The following is a 19,410-nucleotide window of genomic DNA, read 5'->3' as shown; positions in this document are numbered from 1 at the left end:
GATGTGGGAAAAGTTGCTTCCTTCCTTAAGACTGATGGGAGAACAGGCAGGGCTCTGGGGGTGTAGGTTGGCTCCATCCTTGTACCCCGAGAGATGAGTGAGCTGAGAACATGGCAAAGAGTTAGGCACAAGAGGGGAGCCTGAGGCTTGGCACACAGTGCTACTCCTCCTTCCTCATGGCCGTGGTACACAGAGGAAAACAGGGCCTTTTTATATGCAGCTAGGCTTCTAGGTTTCCAGGCTGGGATGTGGAGGAAGAGCTGGGATGGAGACGAGCCAAGGAGGCTAAGTTCCACGTGCTCCAGCTGCAGCCAGCTCTATGTGAAGGAGGGGAGATTGGGCTTGGGAGGGGTGCATGCTGACAGCACAGGACAAGCTCACAAGGAACAGACCCCAGGCTGAAGATGGAAGGGACTGTTAGCCTAAGGCATAGGACTCCATAGCTTATCCTTTATGTGACTGTGGTCAGCAGGATGACCCAGATGCTGAGTGAATGCTGCCAGGCTATATGTGGTGTCCCTGAGTGGGGAATGTTAAGCCCTTCTGGGAGCTTCTCTGGGCCTAGGAAACCAGCAACAGAGGACACTATTTCCTTGGAACCTCTCTAAGTCTTTTTGAAGTCGAGAAGGGAGGACAGGGAGGCTTGGGAAGCACCACACAGGATGGACCAAGCCACAGATAGCCAAGTCCAGAGATACAGACATGGGGAAGGGAGGGAACACTTAGACCTCTTTCAAGATCTCAGGTGGCCTGCTCCTCAGTTTCCCTAAATGTAAAAGGGATGGAAATAAAACCCATCTTGCCATGGTCTGGTGGAAGGTGCACCCAAGCTCCTGTTGGAGATGCTGCATGGAGGGATGTGGGACGTGCAAAGTAAAGAATAAAGTTAATATTACAGACACTTTAAGGTCATGACTTCTCAGAGCCTGTTATTTGCCCTAATTATGCTTCTTGTCATCTTTTATTAAATCACCAAAATTAAAAATCCATTTCAAGGGAGAAGCATAACCAATTCATGTGAAATCTCATACTGGCTACTACATGTGTGGCTCTCATGAAGAACCTCCCTTCTCAAGCTGTTAAGAGTCTCATTATCAAAAGAAACCAGCAAGTTCTACAATGGTGAGCAGTGCTGAGACCTGTTCGGTATGCATTTAAAAGTCTATGCTTGGGCTGGGGATGTGGCTCAAGCGGTAGCGCACTCGCCTGGCATGCGTGCGGCCTGGGTTCGATCCTCAGCACCACATACAAACGAAGATGTTGTGCCCGCCGATAACTAAAAAATAAATATTAAAATTCTCTCTCTCTCTGCCTCTCTCTACCTCTCTCTCTCTTTAAAAAAAAAAAAAAGTCTATGCTTAATGAGCAGTTTATCCTGTAGAAATCATGCAAAAAAGGAACATTTTCTTTTCAAAGGGAGAGTTTAAGATTGTCACTTATTGAAAAAGTAATTGTTAGTATGTGGGGAACAAGGATATTTCTATTTTGGGGCAATTTAACATGATAAACTGAAGTCGTATCCCCTGATGCAGCGTGTGCTCTCGTCTCTGAGATGTAAGCACTCTAAATATTTTATAGCTTCGCCTTCACAGAGTTGTCCTCAAGAAGCTGGTGTTTGTAGAACAATGCAGCCACAGTGAGGAAAATATTTCCATTTAAAATTCATATTGCTCTTCTCTCGCCCTTTCTCCCCTCCCCTGCGCCTGTGTTAGTAGAGCCAGAACCCGGAGAAAAGAAAGAGAGACCTGTTCAGCAGCCATTGAGAGCTAGCCAGGAGCAGCTGCCCCACACAGCACAGGACGGGCTGCTCTCTGATGAAAAGCCACACGGTACTCATCTTCAGAAATGCAGAAGGACATGCACCCAGTTGCACAAACAGGTGAATGGAAGCCCAGGAGCCAGGTGTCCTGGTGGGAGCATGTGCTTCTGTAGCTGAAGGAAGGGGGTTGAAGCATTTCCAGTACCATGTGACCTCAGTATTTAATGAGCAACTCCTACATGCCAGGTCTGAGCAATGGTTTTAATAAGCAGCAACTTGTTTTATCTTTGTGGCTTTGAATACATTTCTTGACCTTGGTTTCTAAGGCTCTGGTTTCATATGTGTACAGTGTGACAATGATAAATATCTCTCTCATGGAACTATTTAGAAAGTTTGCAAGATGGGCAGTAAACCTAACTCTCTGAACTCTTAGAGGCAGAGGAAAATACCCACTTCAAGGGGCCAGGTCTCAACAGGGAATGATCTGGCAGGTGCCAGAATACAAACACAGGTTTTGTTAATGAAGTTGCCTCTTCATCCTGCCTCCCCAGTTTGCCTGGCATGGTGGGCAGCAGCAACCAAGGCATGGGGAAGAGGGAGAAGTTACCTGTTGAGTAATAAAAGAAGGATGATCCAAATCTGGGGAAGCAGAAAAATGGGGAAATTTCCAGTGAAAAAAATTTTAAATGATTTCCCTTCATCCTGGATGGATGTGGTCGCCAGCCCCAATCCCAACCGCTGGTAGATGAGGGTAGTTTCTTGTGTGTGCTGTGAATCTTGGAAACCAAGCATTTGAGGGGAGTCCACGGGGCATGCTTTGCCTCCCCTCTGATTGGGAGGGAGGGGTAAGGTCTTCCTCCTCATTCTCTGGGAGTAAATATTAGTGTGCCCATTTTACAGATGAGGAAGCAAAAGCCCCAGCAAGGTCAAGGATTTCCTCAAGGTCACAGGCCTGGTTACTAAATTCTCCTGCACTTAGCAGTCTGTTCCCAGCTTGGTCCTCACTGTCTCCCTGGAGGGACGCAAACCCTGGCCTGGATATAGGCCTCATCATTCCTCCACACCACGGCTCTTTGTCCAGACGCCACCCACTCCAGACGCCACCCACACTCACCCATGGCTTGACATGCGATGACCACAGTTTCTTCCACTTCAGCTAGAATCCGACTTTCAGGCTCGGCAGTAAAATACGGTGGCTCTTTAAACAAGAAGAAAAAAAAATCGATAGCCCCTGAGTAAAAGAAGGATATGTCAAGGAGCACAACAGCCTCAAATAGTTTGAGCTCTGTTTAAAAACTATTTCTAAAAACTTCGTCATTAGTCACCATCGCACACACAAATCCAGGATTCAGTAAGCAGCAGCCAGAGGCAATTTATATTCTAAGGTTTCAGAAAGCAGATTACTACTCAGCGCGATGGCTACTTTTCCGTTTATGGGCTTGAATCATGGAATATCTTAATTCACATTTTAGAAGGACCATCCCAAGAGGTTCGTAAAGGTTTATATTTACAGCACAGTATTTTATAGGCTAGTTTGCTTCAGTATCTCAACTAAACACCAACTCATGAAGCATGTCAAATAAAGTGTCATTGCAAGGCACCAGCCTGTCCCAGGGAGCACTGTGGCCTATTAACATGTTTATTAAAGTCTTAGCAGTTCTTTTGCTCCAAAATATAGATTTAATACATCAATGGAATGCAAAATAATAACAAAGAGAGAGAGAGAGAGAGAGGAAAAAAAAAAAACGAAGGGGACTTTCACATCTCCGGCAGCAAAGGGAACCCTCCACCACTGTGTCCCTAGACTCCGCACCCGCACAAATAGTGGTTGTATTAAACAATGTATTTCCTCAGAGAGTAAAATGAAATATTTTTCTCAGTTTATTCAGCAGAAATTCAACAGAAGCTTGGCCAAGTTTGGGAGTATTCAGATGGTAGTGATTTCATTATCCTGATAACAAAAGGCGGGTGCATTCACTTTCTGCGTGATAATTAATATCTGGGGACTGTCTCCAGAGTGGCTTGTTCTCATCGTAACTGCATGGAATGTGGATAATGTAGGTTGGCATGCCTCCTATATTGACTGTATCTTTAAAACAGGGTAGGACATAAAAGAGGAAACAGAAATAAAAATGTAGCATTTCAAAGAAATGATTAAGGAGAAAAAGCTGGAGGTTTCTGAATGGAGGCAAAGTTGGGTATCAATTCTGCAATTACCTGGACCACTCAAGTGGAAACAATCTGCCTGAATTACCCACTCTGGCTTCAGAGATGGCTGCAAATTCACTAGCTGGAATCAAATCATCTGCTTAGTTTTTGTTTGTAGTGACCAGGCCTAGAGAAGCTGCAGATTTAATACCTTCCTTCTCCAAGCACAATATCACAAACAGGATATAAACACTGATGCAATCAACCTATTTTATCTAGCTCTCCCCAGTTTTGCTTGTGCTTGTGTGTGTGGTGTATGTATATGTGTGTGTGTTTGAGAGAGAGAGAGTGCATGTGCACACACAAGTTTAGTTTCATGCCCCATCACCACAAGTACAGGTTCATGCATCCATGCCACACTGAGACACAGGAAGCTGCTCTTCTATAACCATGCCCATCCCAAGCCCCCATCTCTACTCCTGGCAGCAACTGATCTGTTCTCTGTCATTTCAAGAATGTTATATAGATGGTCATACAGCTTGTCACCTTTGGAACTCGCTTTTCTCACCCCACAGCTCCCTTGAGATTCCTCCCAAATGATCTGTGCTTGATAATGCATATCTGCACCTATAAACAGCCAGCACCTTCAGGACCACAGCACCTTTCCCCAGGTGCTGACTATGTAACAAGGACTTAGACTCTTCACTTCTGCCTGCAAGTGTCCCCTAGGTGGCTAAAAGCAGGACTAAAGATGTGGCATCTCTGCCTCCATTGTGCATATGTCTCCTTTCTCTGAACCACCTTGGATTCCAGGAGCGACAGGTATGATGGAGAAACATCTTGTGATGAGGTGAAGCTACTCCGCAGAAGCAGCCACTTTCTTGTCCTGGACAAGGCCCCGCCTGACCAAGCCTGAGAGCATGATGGACAGACCACACCTGCTTTGGCAGCTGTGAAAAACCTCCAGCTGTGCAAACCCTGATGCTTGCCTTCATTCCCTTCCTATAAAACCTCAAAGTCATTGTCAGTCCCTGGAAGACAGAGCCAAGGACGAGGGACTCCTTGACTCCCTGCTACACAGATTTAAGTTCCTTTCCTGCCTTTTGCCACTACCTTTTCTGTTTTTTTGGGGGGGTGAGTGGCTGGGCCTGCTTATTTGATCTCCAGAGACAGGCCTCTGGTGACAATTTTACCCCTAATTTCTCCCAAGAGCCAGGGAGGCTGGAGCTGGAGACGAGGAGTCCACAGAGTAACCCAGGGGCCGAGGCCAGGCTGAGACCATCCCTTCCCAGGTGCCCTCACTCCACCCCAGTCAGTCACCAGGTGAGTGGGCATGGTGCATAGGGCCACCAACAGGTGGGAGCTCCCTGCCCCCTGTACTCCTGAGCACCTTGCCAGGGCCCAGTCTGGAAGGGCAGTCTGCTGGTGCCAGGCAGCTGCAGCATTTCACATCCCACCCCCAGAGAGATGGCATGGTACAGCACAGCAGAGAAAGTTGGTTCCTTGTTCCTGGAAGCCTTCAGGTGGTGGAGCCAGCAGAGCGGGCAAACCTTGGGCCACACAGGCCCTGTAGTCCCTGATGCTTCTGCTCTTCATTGTGTTATTACTTCCACACTGTCTGCAGGCCACAACCTCTAACAACTGGCTCTTCATACTGCCTGGTCTCATCATGTGCCTGGAAGAATTTTCTCTCCATCACTAGCTACTTGTTCACTCGCAGTCTGCTAGGAGAAGAAAAAGCAGGGGGATTCCAGGCCTATCAGCCATGGAGGCTGTGAGTTGAAGCGTGGAGATCAGCTATGGGCTAGCCCTCCAGGGCACAGAGCATTGCAAGCACTTAATCTTCAAAGGGCAAGAGAGTGAGCATGTGTCTTCACAAATCGGCAATACTCTTTCTAGAACAGGTGTGCTGCCAGCCCACACTGGACTTTTAAAAATTGATCACAAATGCAGCCAATAAAACTGGGGATTGAAACGGACATTTCTATCTCTTTTGAAGCAACGAGAAGATATCAAGAAAAGATTCTCATGCCCAGTGTTAAATCAAAGGTCATGGACCAGCTGTTCTTGGATATCTGCTAAGGCTGCCAGCCCACAATCTCAGACCTGGAGGTGGAGATTCCCCCCAGGTAGCCCCCACCAAGGGCCTCTACCAAATCCCCCACTCTTCAGAATGCCAGGGTGATAGAGTACAGTTCTGGCCTGATTGAGGCAGCCACAGTAGAGTGGTCACGCACCAAGGATTCCTCATCTTTTTCTGATCTTGGTGCTAGACAGTGGCTTCTGAATACAACTCAGGGTTTGTCCTAAGCAGGGATTTTCACAAGGCCTGAAGACATTCCCCATACTATTTTCCCTCCAGAGGCCACCTCAGTGAGCAGCAGGTAGGTCCCAGAGTGTGGCCACAGCAATTGTCACTATCTACACTCAGGAGCCTTCGTCCACTGCACTGGGCAGAATGGTTCCCATGGACATCCACACCCAAATCCCTGGGCCTCTGAGTATGACTTGAAGATGGGCTCAAGGTTACCAAACTAAAATCAGTGAATAGGAGACTCTTGGCTTAGCTAAGTGGGCCTGGTCTAACCATGTGAGCCATCAAGAGTGGAGAACTTTCTCCACCCAGAAACAGGAGAGGCAGAAGGGAGGGTAGAGATTCTAACTGGGATGGGGGAAAGGCAGGGAGGTGGCACTTTTACTTTGGGACATGAACATGTAAGAGGGACTCTGCTTCAGCTCTAGAAGCCTGTGGAATAAAGCTGCAGAATGACTTCTCAAGTGTGATCTTGGTATCAGCCGAGAGATGCTACAAGTAATGAAATTTTAAGGTATTTGAAATTTCTGAATGATTTGTGTTCAAACAATCAGAACAGATTTGAGATGTATGAAGATGGCTCTGTGGCAGTTACTCTCCCACTCCCAGTTTCTGAGGGGCATGAAAGAGCCAGGGTGCTGGGGTGCAAACACCTACATGGGCAGGCGAGCTGTGAATGGCACTGCTTGGGATGTGATGAGCAGGAAATGCTGACTGCCTATCTGCAGGGGAGTCAGGTGCACCCACAGTTCCTCAGATGTCCAAAGGCTGCTCCCAGGCCCAGCACCCCTCACCTGCCACAGTGGCACAGTTGGTTCCAGTGGATGGAGGACTCCACCAGGAAGGAGATGGAGGTGATGGAAATGACCCAGTGGAAGTGGTGCCTTGGGGCCGGGGACAAGCTGCCCCTGCCCTGGGGTGGTCAGGAAACAGAATGGCCTCATGGAGTGTATCAAGTAGTATGGTGTGTCACCCTGAGGGCGCAGGGTGGGGGTTAGGAGAAAAGGGCCTGCTGAGAGACAGCAGCACAGCTGAGCCCCAGTGTGGCAGAGGGGACAGACCACCAGGCCATAGAGCTTACTGACTGTAGCGAGTGGGTGCCAGGCATCTTCCAGCAGCACCAGGCTGTCTGATCAGAGCTCAGGGCTCCTGTTTAAACCACGGAAATTGAGCAATACGGCAGGGAAGCTGACAGGTGGAGTAAACAGCGCAACCAGGCTGTCTGGTCTCATCAGTGTGAAATAAAAGTAATTGGGAGCCAATTTGTTTCTGCTTTCTTTCATCTGCATGTTTACATCAATAGCTCTTTCCCCAGTTCCACGGTGACAGCCGTGGGAGATTGGACATGTATTTTGAGGACCTTCCAAGGTGGCTGGATGTGGGGCAATAATCCCACCAAGTCCTCAGAACTTCAGAGACACTCTTTAGGGCTCTTCCAGTGTGAACCAACCACAAAAATCCCCCATCACAGTGAGTCCTTATGAATAAAAGAGGATGTAAATCAGCATTGTGAAGAAGTGAAGTGTGCTCATGTGCCAAAAGTCAGAGCACAGAGAGACGTTAACTGTAGAACACAAAAGCATTCTGCTTTGGAGTTCCGATATAAATGCAAGACCTAAGTTCCTATGATAGATTTAAATATTTTAAAAAGGAATTATGATTGAAACAAACATTCTAGTTTACAGGGAGATGAATTTCCTCTCTTGTTTAAATTACCTTAAAATGTTTTAACACAATATAGTCCTGTCTACAAGAGATTTACACATCACAAATTTTAATTTTGGTTCGATCTATAATGCGCTGTGTTCATATAGCTGTAGATCAACCTTGATGAAAGTCTTTGCAGAGAACGACACGTGATATTTACATTACAGCCCCGGCACCGCAAGGAATGGAGATAGGCAGCAGCGGAGCAGCTTGGATCCCCAGTGGAACAGGCAGCGATCTGGGACCCAAGCCTGCTTCTTAGGTAGGCACCATCCTGACACTTCTTTCAGGGGGGCTAACAGGTTTACCCTGCAATGTGTTTAGCAGAGCCAAACTGGAGGCACAAAGCCCTACATTTTGTGCAGTACCCTCGACATCCTCTTGCTAATTTCAGAGGGAGCTACAAGCTTTTGGGTTTCCTTGGTTTGCAATCGCAAGCTGCAAGATGTATTATTGGAGGAGCTACTGATATCCAAAGGCTTCCTTCCTATCCTGCCTCTCCAGTTCTCAATTCCTCTTACTCACAGGAGGGAGAGATGGAGCAGAGATGCTCCTGTCTGGAGCTGACCTCTGAGACGCTCTGATCAGCAGTGCCTACCACCAGGAAGGATGGGTACCAGGACAGTAATCACAGCCACTTAAGCAAATGAAGGACTGACTGGAGCTGGAAAAGTCAAAGAAATGAAGGCACTTGCCTCACAATTTAATGTAATCTTTTCACAATCTGACAATAAATCTAAGATTTTCTCAGCCTGTACAAAACACTTTCTAACCACTGTTAACTTCCAGTGAAGTTTAGAGCTAGGCAACTCAGAGGCACTTAATCTGACCTCTCATTCTCCTTGGTTCTAGGTTGACACCCCATTTTTATGACGCATCTGTACTCCTACCTTCTAGTGAAACCAAAGATAGCATGCAATAGTGAGTCAAAAACTTAACAACAGTAATAGAATGACTTTTGAACATCATCATAATAGCCCAAAAGAGTTACGGAGAAGCATGGGGCAGAAAGGCCAGAAAAGGCAGGCGATTTCCAGGACGAGAACCTCGCCCTTCAATCCCAAGCTTTATGATCTGATGTGCTCAGAAGGACATTTCCTGGAAGTATCAGGCACATCCACACTTCTGGTTTAATAGATTCATCTTCTTGGAAAAGAAGAACAGGTTGAATTTGAAAGATAAACACAACCTCACATGCACTTTATGATTCAAAAATAAAGTAGGTGAAATACAGGGTTGCCATTTCATGTACAGGGAAGTGTCAGTGTGGAGTGCTATCTCAGGACGCTGATGGTGCCACTTATTGGTTTGAGCCTTACCTACGATGGAAAGGAAGGCTTTTGCCCTGGCTGGCTCGAAAGCACTCCCTTGCAGCGTCGCCTCACAGACATAGAGCCCCGTGTCCGCGGAGGTGGGGTTGCTGATGGTGAGGCGCCTCCCGAAGCTGTGGAGCCCACTGGTGAGTCTCACTCCATTTCTCTTCCAGTGCACGCTCAGCTCTTCCACAGGCCTGCGAAAGCAAGGGCATCGGTGACAATGATTGTGAATCATGTAGATGGCAATAATAATAATTTCAGGCATTCAGCACGAGCCGGACAAAGCTAATTCTACCAGGAACCATGGCGGGTTGAACAATGGACATTTAAAAATCAATCCAGATACAGCTCTACTCCCTTACGGCACACATCAACGATACATTCTGCTCAAGGGCTATTGAGCAAGGATAGCTAATTGCAGCAGCAATGGACCATAAGTGCTAATGATCCCATTTGCTCAGGAAAAGAATGTTTAAAATAAATACTACTAGGGGACACTACAGCTACATGGGAGGTGTGACCACCCGAACTTGATTCTGGAGTGACCACGAACCAGGCAGAGAACGCTTATGACTACAGTAGGGGAGAGAAATAAACTCTTCTTTGATGCCTAGGGGCCCTGCTCTTTTTTTCTCCAGCTAGCATGGTAGAAGCAGGCTCCATCATCACCCATAGCTAAAATGAAAAGCAGCCCTTATTGCAGGAGGTTTGGGGAACATTAGGGACTGCCTCTGCTGAAAGTAGAGGGCATATGTCCCTCTTCCCATCATGATCTCGTCTCAGGGAGTATTTATTAGTATAGGCTCAATATCCCATATCTGAAATGCTGAGGACCAGAAACGCTTTTGTATTTCATGTTTTTTTCTTTGATTTTGGAATAGTTGCACATATATAATGAGATACCTTGGGGATGGAAACCAAGTCTAAAACATGAAATTAATTGATGTTTTTTTCTACAGCCGGAGGGGATTACATACAATATTTTAAGGACACCTGCGTTTTTTTTAAATATTTTTTTTAGTTGTAGATGGACACAATACCTATATTTTATTTATTTATTTTTATGTAGTGCTGAGGATCAAACCCAGTGCCTCACACACTAAGCCACAACCTCAGTCACAGCACCTGTGTTTTGACTGTGATCCACCAAATAAAGTCAGGGGTGGAATTTCCCACTTAGGGTACCATGTCAATACTCAAAAAGTTTCAGATTTTGGATTTTTGGATGAGGAATATTTAAACTGTGTGTCTGTATCCAGAGCACATCCGTACCTGGCATTGGCTATGCACTCCAGGGTCGTCTCACTGGATCCTGCTACCACACTCCTGTTGCCTGGGGCAACCACAATAACAGGGGCCACAGCTTCAGGTGTGCCAATATCTCCTGTGTCAGAGAAAGAGATACCGTCCATGGAACTTCTCTCTGAATGGAAGAGGGGATGACTAGAACAGCAGATGAAGGGTCCTGTCAGATACACCGAGAGGAAATCCAGAACTCCATAACCTACCTGTCAGACCACAGGCGCCCAGTCTACACACATCCAGCCTCTGCTGGAAGCCCAGCAGCGACTAGGAGACACGCACCGGAGAGCTCATGCTGTGCTCCGTGCATAGGGCTGCGATGAGGCTTTTAACTACTCAGCATTTTGCAAAATGCTTTCTGGCTATATTTTATTTATTTTTTCATTGATTTAAGACTTTGTCCATTGAGTCACCTATATACCCACTATTTTCAAATTCAGTCAATTGCACAAATACGCCATGTGTCAGGCACTCCGCTAGGCACAGAGGTCAATAGAAAGCGGCCGAATGTGACTCCCTGAGCAAACACATTCAATTAACAGTGTTCAGTTCCTTCACTGCAGTTTCAATCCCCTTTTCTTTTCTGCAAAGTAAATATCCTGAATCCATCTCAGTTTTGTGAGTATCAAACTATAAATAATTTAGCTCATACTTTGGTGACAAGGGAGAGAAAACTAGGATGCATTTCTGCCACTTTTCTCTAAAACACATTTAGCATCAAAATTAAACTACCCACAGCACACTTTACTACTGTTTATTTAGGGAAAATGAAGACCAAACAACATTTATAGAACAGGAATTTCAATAAAGGGTGGAGATGTAAGAGACTGGAAATAAAAACAAATTTAAACGACTGCAAATGCAAAATGCCTCTTGTAGCACTTCATGCTGAAGAGCTCGCCATCTGAGCAGCGAAGAACTCTGGCCAAGGAAAGGTTGTGGCCTCCAGGCTGGTGGGCACTCAGCCATCCACAGGGACAACAAGGAAGAGGGAAGGCCTCCTTCCCATAACTCAGTGTCTGGCATTCACTATCTAAGCAGGATGTGATTTTTCTATTAAATGTGTGTATGAATTTAAAAAAAGGAGGAGGAGAAAGAGGAGTGGGGAGGGTTAGGGGGAGCGGTAAGCAGAGGGAGATGGAGGGGAGGAGGAGAAAAGCTTGTGCCAGCAGTCAGCAAATTAATTTTCTTAAACCTTTACATTGATTACATGATGGGAGACCCATTCTTAGGGATTTTAAGGCTTTCCCAAACTCTGGGCCTCTGAAGCTCCCCCCGGGCAATGGCTCCTCTGGGAACCCGCCTGATAACATTCTCCCTTTAGAAACTTCACAGATTGTGGGGCTTGGTGCAGATTTCTGAGGGAATGTTGGAGTAGAGACACATTGACTAAGGCCAGAGTATAAACTGTCAATCTGAGGAACAACCCTCTGGTCACCTGTGAAAGTCACAGATGAGGAGGAACGACCCCAGGAGCTAATATTTGCAAATAGTTATGAGAAGTGAAGGGCAGTGGCAGAGGAAGCTGAAAGGTCACTGAGAGAGGTGCTAACTTGGCATTAATCAGCGAGCAGCCACGGTGGCAGACAGGAAGCCCATGCTTAGCACTCGTCACTGCCTAGAGAAGATGGTCCCCTGGCTCCTGGCTCCTGGCCCCTGGCTCCTCTCCTGCACAGGCCAAAGAGACTAAGTGTTGGACAGGAATGCCCCAAGTCTGAGCTCACAACCCTCTGGGACAGGCACAATAGAGGCTTTGTCAGCCAGCCTCAGAGAGAAGGATGAAGCAGTCCTTAGTTCGGGTTCCTACAGAACTGTAACTTTTATTCATATCATTTAAAGCACACACAAATATACTGCTGCAGCACACCTGCCAGACAGAGGCATAGGGTGAGCTGAGTGGCTTCTCCATTCAGAGTGAGTAGATGTCAGTCTGCCTCTAAGCCAGCCCTTGGACCCCAACTCCTGGCTTCCTTCTAAGGATGCATGCACCACAAAGGTTACTGGTGGGAGAAACAGAAGGTGCAAGAGATGCTGAAGCAAAGGTAATAGGGCCTAAAAGAGAAACTGCAAGGTACCCACAAGGTCACAGTGAGGTGAAGTGGCTCCATGGGCATGACCACAGCAAGATCAAAGCAAGAGTCCCCTGATGCAAAGGTGTGCATTTTTTATGGCAATTGTGCCAAGACATTGCAGAAAATTTTTACATAGGTGATGAATCCAGACATCCTGATTAGCAAGAATAGTGCTCATTACAGTATATGATTCTAGTATATGTTCTTCTTTTTAAAAGTTGTTTTAAAATTTCAATCAATCCCCAAAACCAAAAAGTAAATTTTAAACTAAGAATAAATTTTAAAGTCATATGTACACATGGATTAAAAAGAACAGTAACGATACTTAAAATAAAATGGAATAATCTCTCATACCACCCAAAAGCAATCTCTTCTAAATCTTTTCATGCTTTAGTTTAGTTTAAATTTAATGTATTTATGGCTATTTTTTGATTCAGCAATTTCAGGCATTGTTTACTGACCATCTGCTGTGATGAATAAAATCATGCATCCTCTCAAACATAATTTTTGGTTCTTCTGTTATTTACTTGGAATTACACATATCTCCTAAAATGTATAGATGTATGTGTGCACACTCACATTATACAAACATACACATCTTTTAAAAAAGGAAGGCGATTAGAAATCCCAGGAAAAGAAAAGGTTCACATAAGAAAGAAACAATCTTTGAATATGACCTCACTGTGCAGTGGATGATCTTTACATAATACATAAAATATCAATACTATATATTCATTTAAAGATAGTTAATATTTATTCTATTATTAATAATCTACAGTCAGAGTTGAAGATGCAATTATGATTCTGAAATAGAATATAAATGTTATTAACCCTGATGCTGTGAAAGTAAGGAAGATAGAGCAACATGGAAGAGCAGAAGAGAATTGAAGGGAAGGGTGGCTTCACATCACACACAGGAAGTAAGAAGTTACTGTTTCCAGGAGCCCAGGAAATAGAGGGGTGTGTGTGTGTGTACACATATATCAATATATACGTATTACCTTTGTAACTTTAAAGTACAGTCTCTTGCTCTATGTATTTTCTTTCTTTCTTTCTTTCAGTATACAGTTAGAAAGGTGAATAATGGAAGAACTAAAAATTTCATTTTAACTCTGTCGAAATGGCGTACAAAGTGGTATGAGCTAAAAACACATCATCACAGCAGTCAATAGATGTCTGAAATGGTACATCGAAAAATAGCGAGAGATACATAAACTTAAAACATGGTATTAAATGCTTAAATAAAGGGTTAAATTAAGAAGAAAATGCCTTTGGCTTGAGAGTGGGGAGTTGCTGCATTTCATCTTAAGACTTTCGTACTGTCCTCTTCCGTCCATGTGCAAGCCCTCTACTGCGTTTCCTTTACAGCAGACTGACCCTGTTCCTGTTAGTGTGGACCTGTCATCCCAAGACTACTCCTTGCTGCATTCTTGGGAATAGTCATTGTTGCCTGTAGCTCATGTTCCCCTTTTGACTTTTGTCCTCATTTTTCTGGAGCATCTTCAAGTATCTTCCTAAGAAAAGAATGTGTCGAAAAGGTAAGCTTGCAAAGTCCTTGAATGACTGAAAGTGTCTTTAATCTATTTCCACATGACTGTTTGCCTGGACATACTCCAAATACATAAAGTGATTGCCTTAGAATTTTGAAGACACCTTCCACTGTTTTCTAGTGTCCAATATTATAGAGGAAAAGTCTGATATAAGTTCAGTTCTCATTATTTATAGGTGATCTTTCTTTTGCTTGTTTTTATTTCTCTCCTGCAACTTTTGGGATATTCTCTATGTATTTAAAATTTTTATGATCTTTTTTTGTTCTGCTGTGTGAGGTACTTGATAGGGCCTTTTGTTTTGGAGATGCACCTTCTTTTGCATTATTTCCAACATTATTTTCTTACTAGTTTTCTGTTTCTAGAGCTCTTATTGGTTGGATTTTAGGCTTTCCAATTGATTCAATATGCTTGCTTTTTTTTCTTCCCAATTTTGGAGAGATCCTCAACTGTACCTTCCAACTGATCTTTAGAATTTTCATTTCAGCAACCATACTGTAATCATCAAGAGTGGCTTCCCCTCATGATTGTTCAGGTTTTATAGCATCCTGTTCTTATGCAATATATTTTATGTAATATATCTTTTATGCAATATATTTCCAAATTATATCTTTCACAATAGTGTCTTTCTTCAAATGATCCTTATATGACCTTTCATACTTAAAAATGATAAGAAGTTAATGGAAAGATAAACATTTGGCTTGTCACTGACAGCTACAATCAGGTAGCTGTCATTGATTACTATTGTGAAGGGCCCCTAAATCACAGAGTATAGAGGTCTTTTTTCTGGGACCATTCATTCTCAGCCAAGTGAATCCTTACCTACTTGTCAGCCTGTCTGTCCACTGTCCAGTAATTTTAGTTGTTGAGTATTCTCAACAGTATTGAGTGACAGGAATAGGAAATAGGTTGCTCCATATGCAAATTATTAGCCAAGCTCTTACTTCTAGCTCTGTGTCATAACCAGCTCTTCTATGATCAAGTCTGCCCCATGAGTCCCCACGCTGTAATCTCCCCCTTGGTCAGAATTCCTCTCTCTGAAATCTGCTTTCCAGTTGTTTGTCTTCATCCCTCACTCAGTGATGGCTACTCTTAACTTTCTTTTTATCCTGAAGGATCTCACTCTTTTGTTCCTTTACTGCTTTTTAGTGAATGTTTATTCCTTTTTTAAGCAAGAAGATGAAAATACATGCACTTGCTGGCTTTCCTACCAGAATTTTTTCCACATTCAATTTTTAGAAAAAAGATACAAAGATGAGTATCTAGGCATTTCTTAAAAAAATAAAATAACCTCTTTATTTCTGTTAGCCCCATATATATCTAAGATTCAACGAAATACTCAACAAATACTCAGTGATTGTTTCACAAATATTCTACATAAATGAGCTGCCATCCCCCACCCCATCTCTCTATCAGTGTTCTACCTTAGCAAGTAGCTTTGAAAATGCCATATGCCAATTGTGTTAGTCAGCTTTGTCGCTGTGACCAAAATACCTGACAAGGACAATTTATAGGAGGAAAAGTTTATTTGGGGTTCACAGTTTCAGAGTTTCAGTCCATGGTCAGCTTTACTCCACTGCTCTGGGCCTAAGATCCACTCAGGCAGAGGTAGAATATCATGGTGGAGTATTGCTCACCTCATAGCAGACAGGAATGGGAGAGAGAAAGGGGAAGGGGCCACAGGGAAGCCACTCTTGCAGGACATGCTCCAGTGACCCATCTCCTCCAGCCATGCTCCATCTGCCTACAGTTATTACCTAGTAGTCCTTTCAAACTAAGATGGTCTGATTAGGGCTGGGGTTGTGGCTCAGGTGGTAGAGCACTTGCCCTACACATGTGAGGCACTGGTTTCCATCCTCAGCACCACATAAAAAAATAAAATAGGTATTGTGTCCATCTACAACTAAAAATAAAACACTAAAAAAATACAAGGGTCTCAGGTTGTGGCTCAATGGTAGAGTGTTCACTTCGCATGTGGAGGGCGCTGGTTCAATCCTCAGCACCACATAAAAATAAAATAAACATATTGTGTCTATCTATAACTAAATTTTTTTTTAAAAAAAAAGATGGACTGATTAGGTAACAGCTTTTGCAATCCAATCATTTCACCTCTGAACAGTCCTGCATTAATCCAGGTACTTTCTGGACACACCTCATATCCAAACAATAACACCAGTCTATGAAGACTTATTTCCTAAAAGAATGTAAACAAAAATGAAAAGAGAAAATTTGTTTTAGCAATCTCTCAGAGAGCCAAAAAATAGTCTGCTTATGATTACTTACATATGCTGCCCACTTCAACAGCCCAGTAAGTTGGCTATTATCTCCCTGTATAGATGGGAAAACTGAGGCCCAAGTCATATGGTTTCATAGGTAAAATAAGGCTTTAAATCAATAAATATCTTCATCCATAATCTTTTTTTTTCAACATAATGTTAAGTCCTTCTAATGAAGACTTGGGTTATGCTCAGTTAACCAAACATGAAATTAACTAGTGCGCTCCTTCCTCCATGCATTTCCTTAGCTGAGGCTTTTCATCAGCTTTCTCAGCTGAATTCCTTCCGGGCTGGCCAAAGCTGGAGGTGAAGTTGTTGAATCAAGAGGAGTCTTGCAGGAGCCAACATCAGACGGACACTAGGCAGTGTCATAAGCAGATGGACAGACACTTAAGGTGAAGCCTCTTTGCAGTTGTAGGAATAAACTCAGGGGAGTAGACCCTGGTCTCAGGCAGCATCCCCTGCATGAATCTCTGCTCCCCGAAAAGGCCATGGGAGAGGTCACACAGCTTGCATTTGACTAAAAAGGGCACTTAAGAATAGCAAGTCTCTCCAACAGAGAATTAAAAAAAAAAATTTAAAAAAAAATGTCCTAAGGTAACCTGAACTGTTAAGCTGTGGAATTATTGCAGATAAAGTAGGATGAATGCAAAACACTGCAGGCAGGCAGAGAGCTGGAGGTGGGAGAATAAGCATATGGTCCACAGCCAGTCATGGAGGCTCAGCATTAGGAACAAGAAGAGACTGATGGGACTGATGAACTTGGACCTTGAAGACAGCAAGGAAAGAGAGGCAGCCATGGGGTTCTTTGGGCACAGCACATCCCAGGCAGAGGAATAGCCAGTGTAGGACCATGAGGCAGAAATGTGCTTGCTGTGTTGGGGGTGTAGCCAGTGAGGCTGGAACAGGAGAAGGGGCAATGGATGACAGCAGGATCTGCTCAGGCAGGGCCCTGGAGACCAGGGTAAATCGCTGAGCTTTATTCTCAGTGAGGTGGGGAAGCCACTGGATTTAGGACAGAGTAGTGAAGTGATCTGAAGAGCAGAATTCTAGAGACTGTAGGGAAGTAATTCTAGTGGCAAAGATGGCTAAGGAGGACAGCCAGGTGGGCACAGGAGCCTGTGTCAGACACAGGGCCATCTAGGCTGGGGATGGGGTGAGTAATCATGGCATCTAGGTTTCTGATACTGTCAAGGCAGAGTCACATCATTTGCTTGATGGGCCAGCCCTGGGGATAATTGAGGAACTGGAGCCAGAAGAGGAAAAGTTGGCATTTATGAGATGGAAAGTCTGAGAGAGGGGAGGAGAGTGGTCGGGGATTGGAATTCAGATATGTCATACACAAGATGCCCGTTAACCATGGGGTCAGCAGTACCCCTGGGTCCCTCCTGCTTCTCCTTCACCTCTCTTCATCCTCTCATCTTGTCCATACCATACCTCTTAAGGAAGCTGCTACCCTCCTAGGACTGACTGGGGTTTTGGTTTGTTGGGACAGTCCTCAGAGAGCTCTCCTTGGCTCAAAGGCATGCCAACCTGGGGTCCAGATGCCCCTGCTCCTATGCAGGCCCCCAGGGGCATCATGGCCCACATGGTGCCTGGAGTCCTCAATGGCTGGTAAGAGAAGGGCATACAGTGGTCATTTCCAGAGCGCCACTAGCCAATCTTTCCAGCACTGTGTACCAGATCTTAAAGGATGCAGTATAGACTCCTCGCTCCTGGTCCTCTCTAGACTGTGCTTCACACTCTGCCTGAGATAGTGCCAGAGGCCCTAGTGTAGGTGTGTAACTTGTTTTGGTCAATAACACCCTCCAAACCATAGCCCTCTTCACCCTGCCTGTGCCCCACTCTTGTTCTCATAACCCTGCACATCCTCCCACGTTCCCATGACTCACTTGAGCATTTCTGTGAGATTAGCCTGACCTGAGAGCATGCAGTGTGGACCTGGTGACATGTTCAGCCTGGCTGCCAGCCCCTTCTCCTTAGACACGTAGCAAGTGATGCTGGTGTGGCCAGATCCTAGAGGCAGACCTCTGTCCCTACCCGACCTCCACCTTTGGCCCTTCCCATTCTACACTGAACCTCCCTTCCAAGGACCCAGACAAAGTTTCCACCACCCGACAGCTGAGAGGCACAGTTCTGAAGAAGAACATAGAATCCCATGTACCTGGACATGCCTTGGCCCCTGCTGCTCAGGGGCAAGGTATTTCTCTGAGCTCCTTTGTAAGGCAGGAATATGAAGGATGAGGATGTGTATGTCCATCATTTGCACATATATGTGTATGTGTATGATGTGTAGACAGCCTGGTTGGGCTCAGAACATGAAGCTTGTAGCCAGGGCTCTGAGATCAAGCCATTTCCAGGAGACTCTTGTTTCTTCAGAAAGTCTATGCCTGAGAGAAGCGGGGTTTCCCAGCACATCTGAGAAGAGCCTCTGTTTTGGTTTCCTCCAGTAAGCCCACCATGTGGGGTCCTGGTTCAGAACCAAGTAATGCTGGCAAACATTTCAACATTATGTTGAAAAAAAGATTATGGATGAAGATATTTATTGATTTAAAGCCTTATTTTACCCATGAAATCATATGACTTGGGCCTTAGTCTATAGCAGCCAACTCCATAGGTAGAGGCTGTGGGCTGTCACCTCACAATGCCAGGCTTCCCTGTGCCAGACCAGTGGTGATGAGGCCAAATGAGATGCTGAGTCTTTGCCTCAAGACACGAAACTTATGCAAAGTCTTCACATTCACATAGTGATTGGTCTGTTTGCTCTTCTTACATGAAAGCGGATATAGTCAGTGAGAGGTGGCTTTCTTACAAGGAAAACTATAGTATGAAAACAGCCACCACAATTTTTTTTTTTTCCAGAACCAGGGATGGAGCCCAGGCTCTTGCTCACATGCTGGGTGAGCCTCTACCACTGAGCTAATCCCCAGCGCCAACCACCACAAATTCTAAGACTAAAAAGAACCTCC

At 44.9% G+C, this 19,410-nt stretch overlaps 1 protein-coding gene across 1 annotated transcript in view; it reads right to left on the bottom strand.

Moving 5' to 3' along the window:
- The window catches only part of Sdk1 (sidekick cell adhesion molecule 1), an 866,268-nt gene that overhangs the window by 225,122 nt on the left and 621,736 nt on the right, over positions 1-19,410 (bottom strand). Inside the window, exons 6-8 of the mRNA XM_076840017.1 lie at positions 10,517-10,628; positions 9,248-9,438; positions 2,874-2,957 (exon numbers count right to left, since the gene is read on the bottom strand). Coding sequence (XP_076696132.1) covers positions 2,874-2,957; positions 9,248-9,438; positions 10,517-10,628 — 387 coding nt within the window. The remainder of the gene's footprint in view (positions 1-2,873; positions 2,958-9,247; positions 9,439-10,516; positions 10,629-19,410) is intronic.

This window comes from Callospermophilus lateralis, chromosome 19 (assembly GCF_048772815.1).
Source record: "Callospermophilus lateralis isolate mCalLat2 chromosome 19, mCalLat2.hap1, whole genome shotgun sequence".
Lineage (NCBI taxonomy): Eukaryota > Metazoa > Chordata > Mammalia > Rodentia > Sciuridae > Callospermophilus > Callospermophilus lateralis.
Note: the sequence above shows the minus strand (reverse complement) of the source record. Positions and strands in the feature narration are given on the sequence as shown.